The 15648-nt window shown below is 44.6% G+C and overlaps 1 protein-coding gene across 6 annotated transcripts in view; it reads right to left on the bottom strand.

Annotated features, from left to right (window-relative positions):
- Nucleotides 1-15648, bottom strand: part of LOC144676534 (5'-AMP-activated protein kinase subunit gamma-2-like) — a 462890-nt gene that overhangs the window by 111397 nt on the left and 335845 nt on the right. For all 6 annotated transcript variants that reach the window (XM_078536951.1, XM_078536934.1, XM_078536942.1 and 3 more), the window contains one exon: nt 7580-7797. In XM_078536951.1, coding sequence (XP_078393077.1) covers nt 7580-7797 — 218 coding nt within the window. The remainder of the gene's footprint in view (nt 1-7579; nt 7798-15648) is intronic.

Genomic DNA, 15648 nt, shown 5'->3' on the forward strand with positions numbered 1-15648 from the left:
ACATACAGAAGTATACAGTGCACAGAGGATTAGCAGAGTCACCTTTTAATCCAACATTTATAGGTCACCTGGTCAACCTGTGACTCAGGCCCATGTTCCCCAAATAAAAAACTCATTAGTGCGTCATCAATTTCCAACCCCCACTTCAGAGCTTGGGAGCACATAATCTAGACTGATGCTTCCACTGGTGAAGGATTGCTGCACCATTCGAGTGAGACTTCAAACTGAGGCTCTGCCTTCCCTCTTCAGGTGGGTGTAAAGATCCCCAGGTGCTATTTTGGAGAAAACCAGGGAGTTCTCCCAGTTGGCCTGGCCAATATTTATCCCTCAACCAACATCACTAAAACACATTTTAACTGATCATTATCTCACCGTCGTTAATGGGAGCTTTCTATGCGCAAATTGGCTGGCATGTTTCCTACAGCACAACAGTGACTATACTAATGTATTTCACTGGCTGCAAAGCACTTTAGGATAGCCTGAGATCCTGAAAGACAAGTCTTTCTTTCTGTCTCTCAGGCTGCTGTCAGAAGCCAATTTCAAGATTCTTTAACCCAACTGCAGGTTTCTTTAGGGATAAACTAAGCTACTTAAATAAAAATACATCATTAATTGCAGGATTCCACTCTAAAACATTGTTGAAGAATGGCAGGGAAGAAAAACTGTTCATATTTAATAGTGCACCAATTATGTTATTTTTTTAATCAAGTCATCGCAGCCAAGAAATTATGGCAAGTGTAAACTAAAATAATGTAGTTTAATCACGTGCAGAACTGTACATTCAGTGACAACATGAAGGCAAATATGCAACAGATTGTCCCATTATGATAACAGAATTCCAGCTCCAGTGTTGGAAACTAAAATGCTTGCTTCACCACGGCCACCCACCCCCATGCCCTCTCTATAAGATCGTGGTTGATTTACAAGGTCAAGCTCCAGGTCACTTCACAACTAAGTACAAAATCACAAAGCTCAAGTGCCAGTCCTGCTCTTTATGTGAACTGCTTTGCCTTAGCTGGCAGAGTTTCCTGGGTTTTATTTTGACTGGTTGAGTGAACAAATGGAGTTGCCTGCGAAGGGTGACAGAGCAACAGGGGGTAAAAAAAAAGTGAAATATTGCACTCCTCGGTATTTGGACTCTGCGCAGACGATCAGTGGAAAAGGCCTGGAACCCTCAAATAAATTGAAACGATGCAACGCCGTCCTTGTACCAGTTCAAGGAGAACCACTATTTATGCAACCACTGGTGGATTCCCCCATGGTATTGCTGATTGAATCATCAAGTCAAAGCAAAATTCCCTCATCAGTGATGCTGGAGGTCAGGGTAGGGGAATGTGAAGTCTCTGGAGCTTAGGTTTCATTGTCCAATGTGTTAGCCATTAGTCAGATGCAGCTAGCTGATTTTACTAACTGATTAGTTAGTAAAAAAAAAGTAATCAACACTATTATTGTGCATGTGATTACATTACACACAATCATACTGTGTATGCTTGTATACTTTAATCTATTTGCATGTTTGTATAAAGGGAAGGTGAAAAGCAAAGTATGCTAGATGCTCGTGTTTTTTGATGATTGTGAGTATTTACTTATTATAGTGGTGCATGTTAAGCAAATATACACGTGTGAAGTACGTTTGTATTGTTTGAGCATATTTAAGGTGATTTCTAATAAAAAATAAAGTAGGCGTCTAAAACAACTTGCATTTAGTCATTGGACAACACTGATAGCTCTGAAGAAGGGTCATACGGACTCAAAAAATATATGTGCAAAAAAACGATTACATTAGGAGGACAGGTTGTATGGAGAAGGTATGCTTTCCCTTGTGTACAGATGATTAAGGGGTGATCTAATTGAGGTTCTTAAGATGAGTAAAGGTGTTGATGGACTAGATATGGAGAAACTTATCTGTGGTGGGGGAAGTTGGGGGGAGGTGGAGGGGTGGGTCCAGAACAAGAGTGGCATAACCTTAAAATTTACAGCTCGGCCACTCAGGCATGATGTCTGGAAGTACTTCTTCACACAAAGGGTAGTGCAAATCTAGGCCACTCTCACCCCTAAAGGCCATTGATGCTGGGGGGGGGTGTGGGGGGGGGGGGGGGGGGGGGGGTTGTGGGGGGAGGGTCAATTGAAATTATGAAAACTGAGCTTGATAGATTTTAGTTAGGGAAGGGTGTTATAAGGTTTATGAACCAAGGCAGGTACATGAAGTTAAGATACAGAATGGCAGAACAGGCTTGAAGGGCTGAATGGCCTACTCTTAATGTTCCTGAGAGACAGTTTGCCCTCACTGCCCTGCTGAAATGTTCACAACTCCAAACAGATACAAATACATTCTGTCGGTCTCTGAGTTTTACATTGTCATTCCATCATACTTGAATTCAGCTGTCCAAAGGAATGCAATAAATTCTCTATCTCCATTCAAGTATAAAGCCTCTTCCCTTATTAAAGCAGGATTGAAGGTTGTAGCACTGGATCATAATTATGATAGCACCAGCCTCTGTGCCCTGCTTGCAGAGGAAGACATGAGGCTACAGAAAGACATCAGGGCCGTATGATTCATTATACAGTAGATCATACATGCAATTGATGCCCAGCCTCAACAGTTTTGACTCTTGGATTCCTTACTCAACAGATGCCGAGTTTAGGTGAGATGGATTCTCACAGAGAATTTAAAATGTAGCAGGTTTCTCAAGCACCTCTTCCCTGTCAGCTCTAGAGCAGTGCCAGCAGATTTCTTGCAGATCTTTCAGATCGGGTAGGAATCATAGTTAAGGGGAAGGCAACATGGTAAAATATGGTAAACCTAAAAAACCCAGAACATTCCCAAAAGGCCAAAACCGCTATCTGTGCTACTGAACCCAAACAGGGGTTTTTATAAAGTAATTCTTAAGAATGTGGGCATCAATGGCAAGACTGACCTTTTCTGACCCAATTGTCCTCAAAAACGTGGCAGTGGGCCTTTTTCTTGAACTGCTGCGGTTCCCAGGAGCTGATGGTTTGAGGGCTAGGCGAAACCTGATTTAAGGCGTTGGGCAAGAGATGAAAGGGGCATGTGAGGAAGAACATTTCTACGCAGCAAGTGGCAATGACCTGGAACTCGCTGCCTACAAGAGTGGTGGATGTGGAGACGATGAATGGGAAATTGGTTGAGGGAAATAAACTTGTAGAGCTACGGGAATGGAGCGGGAAAAGGATTGACTGGATTGCTCTAAGGAGAGCTGGCTTAGATTCATGAGGCTGAATAGCCTCCTTCTGAGCCACACATGACTCTATGAACCGGATTTTCACTACCGAGGCGAGTAGCTTGAGTTGAAAAATTTACCGACTTGGCAGACCTGCCTTCATATAAAGGGCGCCGTCAAACGCAATTTTCACTCCTGGGAGGCAGGGGTGGGATCGAGTCAGGCCTGCCGGCCTTGGAAGCAGATCGGAGGAGGCCACTCGGGAGGCAATTGCTGAGGCGAGCTGGTTGGAAGGCCTTCCTTGGTTCTCTGGGACTGCGTCCCAGTTGTTTTAGACATTGTTAGTTGTTTTAAACACTTTTAGACTCTCCAGCCCTCACCCCTCACACCCTGTCACCACTTCCCATGCCCCCTCCATGCCACCTCCCCTACACCACTTCCATAGCCACTCACCCAGTATCCACTATGGACTGCCTGTTGCACGCCACCTTCAAACAAACATGTCCCACAGAGTGGCGAGTACAGCACAGGACACTAACATGACAGTCAATAAAGAGTGAATGCAAAGATTTGGGCACCATTCCTTCCAAAATAAGGAAATATCTCTTACTGTCCTGTAACCGTCAATGCATGCCAACTACGAGGCGCATCAGTACATTCAAGCTCTCTCACTAAGCTATAGGCTCAACAAGTAACAACGATGCCCACATGAATAAAGTGCGGAGATGAAAACAAGTTAAACTTCTAACAATCTAATGGAGTTTTCATTCACACACATTAGATACTGAAAGGAACTCCCATTCATGAAACCCATTCAAAGGGTGGAATTTTAACACGGGCACGGCTATCCCAAACAGCAGGACAGGAAATCGATGCCGCTCCCACTCTCTTGGTTGTTGCTGAATCCCGCGCAATTACAATGAAAATTTAAAGTGCCGGCAGCATGCAAGGGAGACACGTGCGATCACATGGCAGGGGATGCTTTTCAGTGGTGAAACCCGCAGTCAGCTGACAATTCTGTAGCTATGGATGGGCTATTAAAAGAGCCTCCTCGACAAACAGGGAGGATCTGCATCATGGCCACAACGTTCATGCCAAACTCCACTGTCATTAACATAAGGGCACAAAGGTGGCACGCATATTTTTCAAATTTAAATTTCACTTGTAATTATTTCACATTGCATTAAGGTTTTGCTTTATTCATGTGTGAATCATTGTTATTTGTTGAGACTAGCTTAGTCACAGAGCTAAATATGCTGGCACGCCTCATAGTTGGCACAACACTGATGGTTACAGGGGAGTCAGAGGCGTTCACTTTATTGTGGAACAAACGGGCAGAATGTTATGTTCCCCTGCCAGTGGGTTTGTAGGCGGAAGTGGCCATAAAACTTCTCGGTTGGCCTTCCCACAGGGCTCCCGCCTGCCCCAACCTCTCCGTAATTTTACGCTGGGACGGGCGAGGCCTAGGCTGGCATGTACGTCTTTTCCCCAGCTGACCACATAATGGCTGTTTTCCCATCCAGTCTCAATTTTTAGGCTTATGGGAGGAGATCGGGTCGGGGGGGGTGGGGAAGGCCGAAAAGTAACCCTGTTCAGGCATCAGATGGGGTGCCTCCATCAGCAGCCTCCTTTTAACATTGGGTGCCCCGCAAAAGGTCTGGCCCCTGCTGGTGCTCCCTTCACCACCCCCCCTCCCCTCTCCTGGCCTCTCCAACAACTCCCCCACCCCCGCTCTGTGCCCATCACAGGCCTCACCTCCCCTCCTTGCCCTGAGACCCCCGAAACCATACCTGGTCCTGGACTCCCGGGACTTTGGCTCCGGGGACTGCATGCAGTCCCAATCCTGTCCATTGCAGCTCCTGGCGCTGAAGGGACTAGAGAGCTGCTCGCCAAACTGATTGGCCGGCAGCCCTCCGAGGCAGGACTTCCTCCTGAGTGAGGGGAACGTGAAATGGCTGCGGGGTAGGCAGTATTGGTTGGGACGTTTTCCGCCGACTCCTCAGATGGCGGGAAGGGAAAGCCCACCATCCTAAAAATCCTGGCCTATGTTGTGTTTTTGTGTTCACTCTTTATTGAATGTTCGTGTTAGTGTCCAGTGTTGTACTCGCCAGTCAATGGGACGTGTTTGTTTAAAGGTGGCGTTTAACAGTCGGCTTTGTGCACTTGCGCATTGTGCAGAATGACAGCCTGCATGGAGGCTCAGAACCAGCAATGATGAGTCGGTGGTGAGGGGTTGGCAGGGGCGGGTGGGAAGCTGTAGAGTGGGGTCAGGGGCACGGAGGAGTGAAGTGGGAAGGGTCTGGCATGCTGGGTGTGCTGGAGTGGTGGTGGTAAGAAAATGAGGGGCCTAAAGGGCGTTATCAGTACTGTCCATATGTGTCCACATAGCTGAACTTGCAGGCTCAGCTGGCCCTCCCTTCTACGCATTGTAAAGGACATTGTCCGAGAGCAATCTCAGCGGGGATAACCGAAACGTTGTAGGTGAACTGAAATCCCTGTAAGGACTCTGCCAGCCAACACCCTGAGATGGACCCACATGTGGACAGTACTGACATTGCCCTTTAGGCACCTCATTTTCTTGCTTTGACTGACTATTCCTACCATCCCTCACCAGGAGGAGGAGGAGACTAATATCCCATCAGTCTGGACTGGATCTGGAAGCAGGGCAGAAGAGGTGAAAGGCCAGTGCACAAATAATTCCCCTACAAACTACTGCATGCTGTTGGTGTCTCTGGTTCATGCTGGGTCCACAGCGATTTGAATTTTAACTTTTCTGGATGTTGTGCTAAGACTTCCTTCATAAATGAGCATGATCATTGTTGATGCTTGTTCAGTCACTCCTTGGCATGAACATCTCCTAAAATGTGGATAATCCTTCTGCTATTAATAAGATTAAAGGTATTAACTAACATTTAACCTCTAATCTTCTTTCAAAAAGTAGTAGACTAATTCAGGTAAAGCCATGGGCAACTGAAGCCAAGTTTATCTCAGAAACAAATAGCAGTTCACATTTCCATTACTGACTGATCCTATAGTTGGGTTACATCTCAAATCGCCCAAGAGAAATACTCTGTAGGAACGGCATCAAGAGGCTGAGAGTGTGGATCACCTGCTACATCTCACAAACCCAATTTGCTTAAATTTCTGGTACTTGGAGAGAAGAAGCCCTTTCATATTTCCAGGTGGATGTCAGATATGACTCACATCAGCGATGCCACTGGGAGCTCCTTTGTCCTGGCAAGGTTACCCATGGCAGCAAGGTTGGGGGCAGTGCCAGACAAAGTGTGGGGGGGCTGTGTGTCTCATTGGTTGCAAAGGCAGAAGAAGTGTGCAGAGTCAAGGTCATTGTGATTCGACATGTCACCGAAATCTGTCACGATCATGTGGAGAATGACAGCGCCCCGAACTCCCCACATTAAACAAAATCACGCGCAGGCTTCTACCAGAGTCCATTTGACAAGTCTTGTGGCAATGGAGAATTGATGACGGGGACAGGCCTGTGAAGCTGTCAAGAATCTGCATACAGGTAGCAGATGCATGATAATCATTGAACATCTGTGTTGGGACAGAGGTATATTTGGGCAGCAGCATCTGTGACTGAGCAGTCCTCTTCAGGATACCCTCTGCTCACCTTAAATGGGGAGGGAGCTAGATAAGGTGCCCTAAAAATAGGCTGTCCCACTTTCTCCTGGCTGGGGATCCACACCCTCCACATCTCTGTGGTCAAAGAAATCAAATTTTGAAGTTTGTAACTTGGAATGTTAGAAATCTCATAGATAATCTCAAGAGTGACCATCTGGAAAGAAGAACTGCAGTTGCATCACGTGTGCCATCAAAGGACATCACTGCCCTGGACAGGGGCAGAGGAAGGAACAAAGAAGGGAATATACCTTCGATTGGAAAGGAAAGGCTGACAGCCACCCTTGTGCCCATGGAATTGGTTTTGCCGTCCAGAATAGGATCTTGGTTGCACTGCCAGAACTCCCTAATTGTATAAATGAAAGACTCATGACACTTCACTTACAGCTCAGCTGTAACCAATATGCCACTGTCTACACACACTCAAACATACCTACAAACTCACTTACCTATACACTCACTCAGACTTACATTCTCACATCTTCACACACACTCATTCACATATTAACCGCCACTCACTTACGCCAACACACTGACACAATAACTAACTGATAGCTGACTAACTCACTCGCAATCACACAATGACTCATTCACTCACAGCCACATACTCACTTTGTGTCTGTCAGAGTGAATGGGGACACATTACTACTGCTACAGCCACAATTCTGGACACTCGCATCAACATACATGGGCTTTGTTGATTCCAGTCTACTGTGAAGTGGCACAAAAAGGAACAAAGCTAGTTATTTCATACTTACAGGTTTCGAGGTAGCATTGGAGCTGGTCTGGGGTGCCAGTGGCTTGGCTGCCACCACAGGTGGGGCCGGTGGAAGAGTGAATCGCTGGCCTGTGTCTGGCGGTGAAGAGTAGGAACGAGATCGAGCATCCAAGCGCTCAGGTTCCTGTTTATACGATTCCAGGGGGAAGGCAGGCTTGGTGGATTGTACTGGTGTGGAGGGAGTAGAGAGTCCCGAGGCTGTGGAGGCAGATGGGGGGAGGGGATGAGAGGGGGTAAAGAAGAGAATAGGATTATTACAACAGCTGCAAAAGGAAATTCTTGCAAAAAGTTTCTTTCTTCTGCACTAGTAACACAAATTAAGATGCAATTTAACTATTTTAAAAACACATTAATCACATTACTGTGATGGCAACACCCCATCACTTCATAGAATTACAATGTAGAAACTGGCCATTTGGCCCAACTGGTCTATTCTAACCGCTCTGGCTAAAAAAATTTCTCCTGAAAACCCTATTGGATATATTAGTGACTGTCTTGTACCTATGACCCCTACTTCTGTTCTCCCCACAACTGGAAATATCTTCTCCACCCTGTTGTATTAAATCCCTTCATTGTTTCAAAAACCTCAGTCAGCTCTCCCTCAGCCTTCTCTTTCCCAGAGAAAAGAGCCCCAGCCCAGAACTTTGTTGATTCCACTCCATCCCGGGTAATAAGGTTTCCAAAACTGTGTTCTATTTTATGATGATAGTTACACCTTTAAAGCCTGCTGTACAATCACTTTTAGTGACAGTTAAGATATTATAATAAACAGCAGAATATATAGGAAATTACTCTCAAAAGCAACTGAACACAGGAGGAAAGGATAATTATCACCTTTCAAGTAAGTACTTTACAAGGTTTCTCGTTTTTAATGCCCTTCTGGGGACATAATTTAATCTCCTTTTATTGTTTACAAAGCTATAAGGTACATTTAAATGCATTACTACACGAGCTACAATGAATGAGTGCAGAGAAGCGTATTCATGAGTGAACACACAAAGTCACAAATACAAAGGAAAAGTCATTCGGTTGCAGGGAATTAACACTGCAGAATGAACAGAGACTAGATACAAGTGGCACAAAAGCTGTGAAAAGAACCTCTCAGGTTGAACAAAAAATAAAAGCAAACCTGTAGCAAGTTGTTTTTAAGCCTTTTTGTTCCTCAGCATAGTAGAAAGAACGAGTTTTCTAACAGGTGAAATACCAAGAGAAGCAATCCTACTTCATTATAAAACAGCTCCCGGCTCAATCTTGCACAAACCTGAAAAACTGACAATCTCCTAACTCATTCTGAAGCTGACTCCCAACCTATTCCCCAACAGTTGAATCTTTATAAATAGTAGGCACAGTCTACTATTCTTTCAGAGTTTTTATTTTGCATCAAACACACACCATGCCTCCCCTTCCCCAGAATTATCTAGCAGCTAGAATTAATTTGAATAGATCAACACAGGAGGTTTATTTTTTTCTTCATTTCCATTTGAAGAAGCAGATAATTTGAATTAAGCTTCGACTCGATCCTCCCAAGATCACCTTTCCATTGCAGATAGAAGCTTCATCAGGTAAAAAATTGCGAAGCACCTTGAGACGTTCTTCTACGTTAAACATGCTATATAAAAGGCAAGCTCTTGCCTTTAAGCAACTTCAAGTCAAAAAGGGCAGGCTAGGCAGTGGAATAATAAGACCAGTTAAGTTCTGTTCAAGTAAAGCAATGCCAAATTTTCTTTGGAGGGTGCTTTGAAAAGGAAAAAGATACGAGGGTAAGTTAGTAAATCTGCATGCCCCCACTCCTTCCAACAGTGTACCGCTTGTATCAAAATTCTATTCATACTATATTCCAAACTCTCAATGACTATATTTTATGACCAAGGTGCCATTGACACTGCCATATCTGTAATAATTAAATATTTACCGCAATTGAGAGCTCCAGCAGTAAATCATTGACCAAAGAGGTCAAACATGCATTTGTAATCTAAAACTGAATTAGTTTACTGGTTAAGGAACTGCAATTAAACAACAGCAACAAGTTACTTTTATATAGCTCCCTTCAATAAGAGAGACTTGCATTTATATAGCGACTTTCTCAAATGCAGGATTTCTCAAAATGCTTTACAGCCAATGAAGTACTTTTTGAAGTGCAGTCACTGTTGTAATGTAGGAAACGTGGTAGCCAATTTGGGCATAGCAAGCTTGTACAGGGCAGTGTGATAATGACCAGATTATCCGTTTTTAGTGATGCTAATGGCCAGGACACTGGGAATAGTTCCCTTACTATCCTTCAAATAGTGCCATGGGATCTTTTACGCCCACCTGAAAGCGCAGGTTTAATATCACATCTGAAAGACGCCTCCTTCAACAGTGCAGCACTCCCTCAGTATAACACTGGAGTGTCAGCTTTGGGTTTTGTGCTCAAGTTGCTGGAGTGAGACTTGAACCCATAGCCTTCTGACGTAGAGGCAAGAGTGCTACAACTGAACAATGACTGACATTGTATTGAAAGATCCCAAGGCACGTATCATGAAAACAAAATCAGACACCGAACCACCTAAGGAATTAGCACGACAAGTGACCAAAAGTTTGGTCAAAGAGGAAGGTTTCAAGGAGTGTTAGGGGGAAGAGAGAGAGGTAGCAGGAAAAAGGGGTTTAGGGAGGGATTTCAGAAACAACAGGGCCTGGGCAGCAGAAAGCATGCCCGCCATTCATGCAGTGATGAAAATCCAGGATGGGCATGAGGACAGAATTGGAGGAGCGCAAGTAGTAAGTTTTGAGGTAGTTACAGAGATGCAGAAGGGTGAGGCCATGGAGGGATTTGAAAACAAGAATAATTTTAAAATCAAGGCATGCTATGAGGCATTTTTAACATGATAACCCCTGAAACACCAACTCTCCACAACCCCCATCCCACCTCCAAAGCTACTATAATATTGTAACATTGTACTAAGACACACGTTGGAGATACCAGCTCCTTAAGCACAGTCCTCATTCAGCCAGCTGCAACCTTAAAGAGAGCCTGATGGCTTTCGTAAACCCTGGTATCAATCAACTGAATGAGCCAATAGCTGTACCTTAGCTCAGCATGAAAATAACTTACTTTCAGACACCTTGAACAAGCTTTGAGTGTCTTGATGCCCACAGATGTTAAAAACACACAACTATCCTGCTTAACAAAGGTTAGAGCAGAACCAGTATAATCTTTTACTCACACACAGATCTTTGGGCAGACATCTCCAGGACCCCTGCTCTGAGGGTACAATAAAACATACGAAAGCAGAACAGATTCCTGGCTTTACTGTACATTAGAGCTGCACTGGCTCTATGAGCAGTTTTGTGTGATCACATGGGTATGATTGTCTAAGTGGCTGTAAACTAAATATTGTCTTTCCAAACATTTCTTTCAGGAACCTTCTTGTGTCATTTGTCACTTCACATTTCTGCCTGAATGTGATAAATCTGTCTGACTCTTACAAAAGCACATCTTCTCTGCTGTTTAAAAAATACATCAGTGTGAAGCTATTGCCAGATTAAATAATTGCAAATTGTACAAACAACAAAACTTGCATGTTTACAGTGCCTTTTACATAAAAAAGAATCCCAAGAAAAGAGTTGCTAATCCAAAAGACAGACTAGGAGCTGGGTCAATAAGGATATTGCTGACAAGGCCAGCATTTGTTGCTCTTCCCCAATTTCCCTCGAGAAGGTGGTGGTGAGCCGCCTTCTTGAACTGCTGCAGTCCATGTGGTGTTGGTACACCCACAGTGCTGTTAGGGAGGGAGCTGTAAGATTTTGACCCAGCATGGTGAAGCAACAGCAATATAGTTCCAAGTCAGGGTGGTGAATGATTTGGAGGCTGCAAAGTGCTTGAGGAAGACCTGAGGACGTGCTAAGGCACTACATAAATGTATGTCTTTTTTTCTTTCCAGATAACATAAGGTGAAAACGCGCAAAAACAGGATAGTAATCGTCAGAAGTGGATGAAAAAGGCAATAATTTCCAGCAGTGAAAGATGGCAAGGAGTCAATTAATTATCTTTGACTGATGACTCTGCAAAGAGTCTCTGCTTTCAGAAGTATCAAACAGACAATTTTGTGATCAGTCAAGCTGTTCTTACCAAAATAATCAGCAACTGCAGGTAAACTGCAGTTTACTGCATTTTATAATCTTGGGGGGAGATGGTGCTGTCAATGGACCAGTAACCCAGAGACCCAGGTTATGCTCTGGGGGCATGGGTTCAAATCCCACCACAGCACTGGTTGCATTTAAATTCAATTAATAAAAAAAGATCTGGACTTGAAGGCTAGTCTCAGTGAAGGTGATCATGAAACTATCATCGATTGCCATATGGTTCAGTAATGCCCTTTAGGGAATGAAATCTGTCATCTTCACCTGGTCTGGCCTACATGTGACTCCAGACCCACAGCAGCAATGCGACGGACTCTCAACTACCGCTTAGCAAGCTACTCAGTTCAAGGCCATTTAGGGATGGGCAACAAATGCTGGCCTTGCCAGTGACACCCACATCCCATGAAAGAATAAAGGATAATCATACAGGTCAGGAGGCCATTCAACCCATCGGCCAGGATTTTCCAGCCCCGTCGTGGAGGTACCGGCCACAGGAGATTTGGCGGCCCAGCCAAAAGTCCATTGACCTTCAGTGGGACTGGACGATCCCAGCGGCAGGCAGGGGTGGAAAATTCACCAATTTTGTCTGTTTTTGAAAAGAGCTATCCAGCTAATCCCACTCTGCTGCTCCTTCCCCAAGACCCCAATTTATCCTTTTCAGGTATTTATCCAATTCCCTTTTGAAAGTTACAGTTAAATCTGCTTCCGCCACCTTTTCAGGCAGCTCGTTCCGGGTCATACAACTTGTATGTTGAGTATACTTGTATGTATGAGTAAAAAAAAAAAATTCTTCTCACCTTAATTCTATTTTTTGGCCAATCATCTTAAATCTGTGCTCTCTGGTTATCCTTCTCCAACTGGAAATAGCCTCTCCTCTCTATTCTATTGAAACCCCTCATAATTTTGAACACCCCTACTCGGTCTCCCCTTAGCTTTCTCCTGTCCAAAGGAGAACAATACCAGTTTCTCTAGTCTCTTCCCATAACTGAATCTTAGGGCTGGATTTTACGCTTCCTTGCCAGTGGTTTTGAAGGTGGAGATATGTAAAATTTACCCGTGCCCACCACCTGTCCACCCGCCCCATTGGCCAAATGAGTCTTAAGTGGGCAATTAATGCCCACTCATCCTGTTGCCACAGAGATTTAACGGGCCCAAACCGGTAGCTTTTCCTGCGAGCACTGATGACGGGTGGGTGGTGTCCCTCCATAACAGTCCCCTGGGCCGATCTGAGGTTCTTCCCCCAAGGTGTAGCCCCCTCCATAGGTACCTCTCCCACCGGGTCTTTCTACCTGGGTCCCCCCACACTCCTCGTCGGGGCCTGCCAGCTTGTCCCCAGCAGGACCCGGGACTCACCTGCAAATCCAGGATCCACCACAGCACGCCTCCTCATGGACCTCACTGCAGTACCAGCAGTAGCCACTGTGCCTGGTGGCGCTGCTTCTGCTGGATTGACCAGAAGCTCTCTGAGGCGGGACTTTCTGTTGCTGAGAGGTGGAAATCCTGTCTCAACACAATTAATGGCCGAATGGCCATTACATGACTGCCAGGTAGCTGTCCGGAGAGGAGATGGGCTCCCCCTCAACAAACCTTTAGCAGGAGTGGGAGGTGCCCTGTTAAATCTAGCCCTTAGCCTTAAGTGATTTAAGACGAGTAGCAAAATTAAAGACAGTCTAATCATAAGGGCCCTTTTTTAGAAATCCAAGACATTAAAGTTAAAACATAAACAGGCAAGAGATTCTTGTGGCAAAATTTCTGGAAATTCTGGATCTGTTTTAGGGAAATGCAACAGCAACAACAACTTATATTTATAGACTGCCTTTAACATAATGAAACATCTGAAGGCATTTCACAGGAGCATTATAAAACAGAGTCTGACACTGAGTCACAAAAGAAGATATTGGGTCAGATGACCAAAGTTTGGTCAAAGAGACAGGCTTTAAGGAGTGTTAAAGGACGAAAGCGAGATGGGGAGGCAGAGAGGTGCAGGCAGGGTATTCCCGAGCTTGGGGCCTAGACAACTGATGGCATGGCCACTAATGATGGAACCATTAAAATTGTGGATGCAGAAGAGGCCAGATATCGCGGAGAGTTTTGCGGTTAGAGGAGATTACAGAGATAGGGAGGGGCGAGGCCATGGAGCGATTTGAAAACAAGAGTGAGATTTTAAAGTCAAGACTCTGTTTGATGGGAGCCAATATCGGTAACTGAGCAATAGGGCAATGGGACTTGCTATGAGTTAAGACATGGGCAGCAAAGCTTTAAATTACCTCGAATTTAGGGAGGGTAGAATGTGGGAGGCCAGTGATGAGTGCATTGGAATAGTCTAAAGGTAATGAAGGTATGAATGAGGGTTTCAGCAGCAGATAAGCTGAGACAGCAGTGAAGTCAGGCAATGTTAGGATGCTGGAAATGGGCGACTTTAGAGGTGGCATGAATATAAGGTCATACTATAAATTGTTAAAATCTGGCTATTTGTGGCCTTAGGCTTTTATCATCGTCCTGTCACTTCATTTTACCTCCTGACATTTTCATTTGAATTCAACAGCATGTGTTCAAGTGACTGCTCCTCTCATCCTTCCTAAGGGTAAAGGAACTTTCCACCCGGTTAATGTCATGGCTGCTCCTGCAGTCAGAAGACTCACTGGGAATGTTTGAAATTAGAATCTAGGTGTCAAATGGAGTGCATGCGAACTTTACTAGCAGCAGTTGCTCTAACCAGCTGGACTGAGAGAGCATAGTACTGACACTTAAAATATGCCAGTGATTAAAATTCAATTCTAGAGAATGAGTGGTGCTCACCAGTGAAAAAACACACAGTTTATACAGAAATTACAGGGCAACTGGGGAGACAACGGTGTAGTAGTAATGGCACTGGACTAGTAATCCAGAGCTCCAGGCAAATCCTCTGGGGACATGGGTTCAAATCCCACTACGGCAGCTGGTGGAGCTTAAATTCAATGAATAAGATCAGAAATTGAAAACTAATCTCAGTGATGGTGGCCATGAAACGATCATTGATTGTTGTAAAAACTCATCTGGTTCAGTAATGACCTTTAGGGAAGCAAATCTGCCATCCTTACCTGGCCTGGCCTACATGTGACTCCAGACCCACAGCAATTTGGTTGACCTCTGAAATCCCCTAGCAAGCCACTCAGTTCAAGGGCAAATAGGGATGGGCAACAAATGCTGACCTTGCCAGTGATGCTCACATCCCATGAAAGAATTTTAAAAATTATTTGACACCACCAGGCTGCATTATTGTTTACTCTCAATCCAGAATCTTGTTTACCTATCCTGTTCCCATATTCCTTCATCCCCCTGTCCAATTCTCCTCTCGAATGTTGACACAGTTTCTGCCTCAGCCGTCAGCTCTGGAAGGGGATTCCACAGCTTCACAACCCTACATTTTCTTGTGCTCGCTGTTCTACATCTAATTTAATTTGCAGGGCTAAGGGGGAAGAGCAGGGGAGAGGGGCTAATCGGACAGCTCATTTAAAGAGCCAACACATGCATGATGGGCCGAATGGCCTTCTTCTGCACTGTGTGATTCTATGAATCCAATCTTGTAACTCTGTCCCTTGTTCTAGACTCAACGCCTGTCAAAAGTTTGTTCCTACCTACCCCATGCCATTCTTTTATTATTTTAAATACTTCTGTCATGGCCCCCTATGTGTAACCGCAAAGAAATAGCCCCGATCTATTTGTTGGAAGATTTTGTGACACAACAAAGCTTCCAACGAACAACTCCTGTTATTTAGATATGTCGTAACATTAGAACTGAAGCACAAATAAGTTTTGTAAACATTTTTGAAGAAATGTGTGAAGATTAAAACTCGCTTCATAATGTCCTTCTACTTAAGCAAGGTTAGGGTTACTTTCATTTGCTTATGTAGGGTTGCGGCTGGTGGTAGGTCGAAGCAGACTGTTCCT

The sequence above is a fragment of the Cetorhinus maximus genome, chromosome 3, assembly GCF_964194155.1.
Source record: "Cetorhinus maximus chromosome 3, sCetMax3.hap1.1, whole genome shotgun sequence".
NCBI classification, from domain to species: domain Eukaryota; kingdom Metazoa; phylum Chordata; class Chondrichthyes; order Lamniformes; family Cetorhinidae; genus Cetorhinus; species Cetorhinus maximus.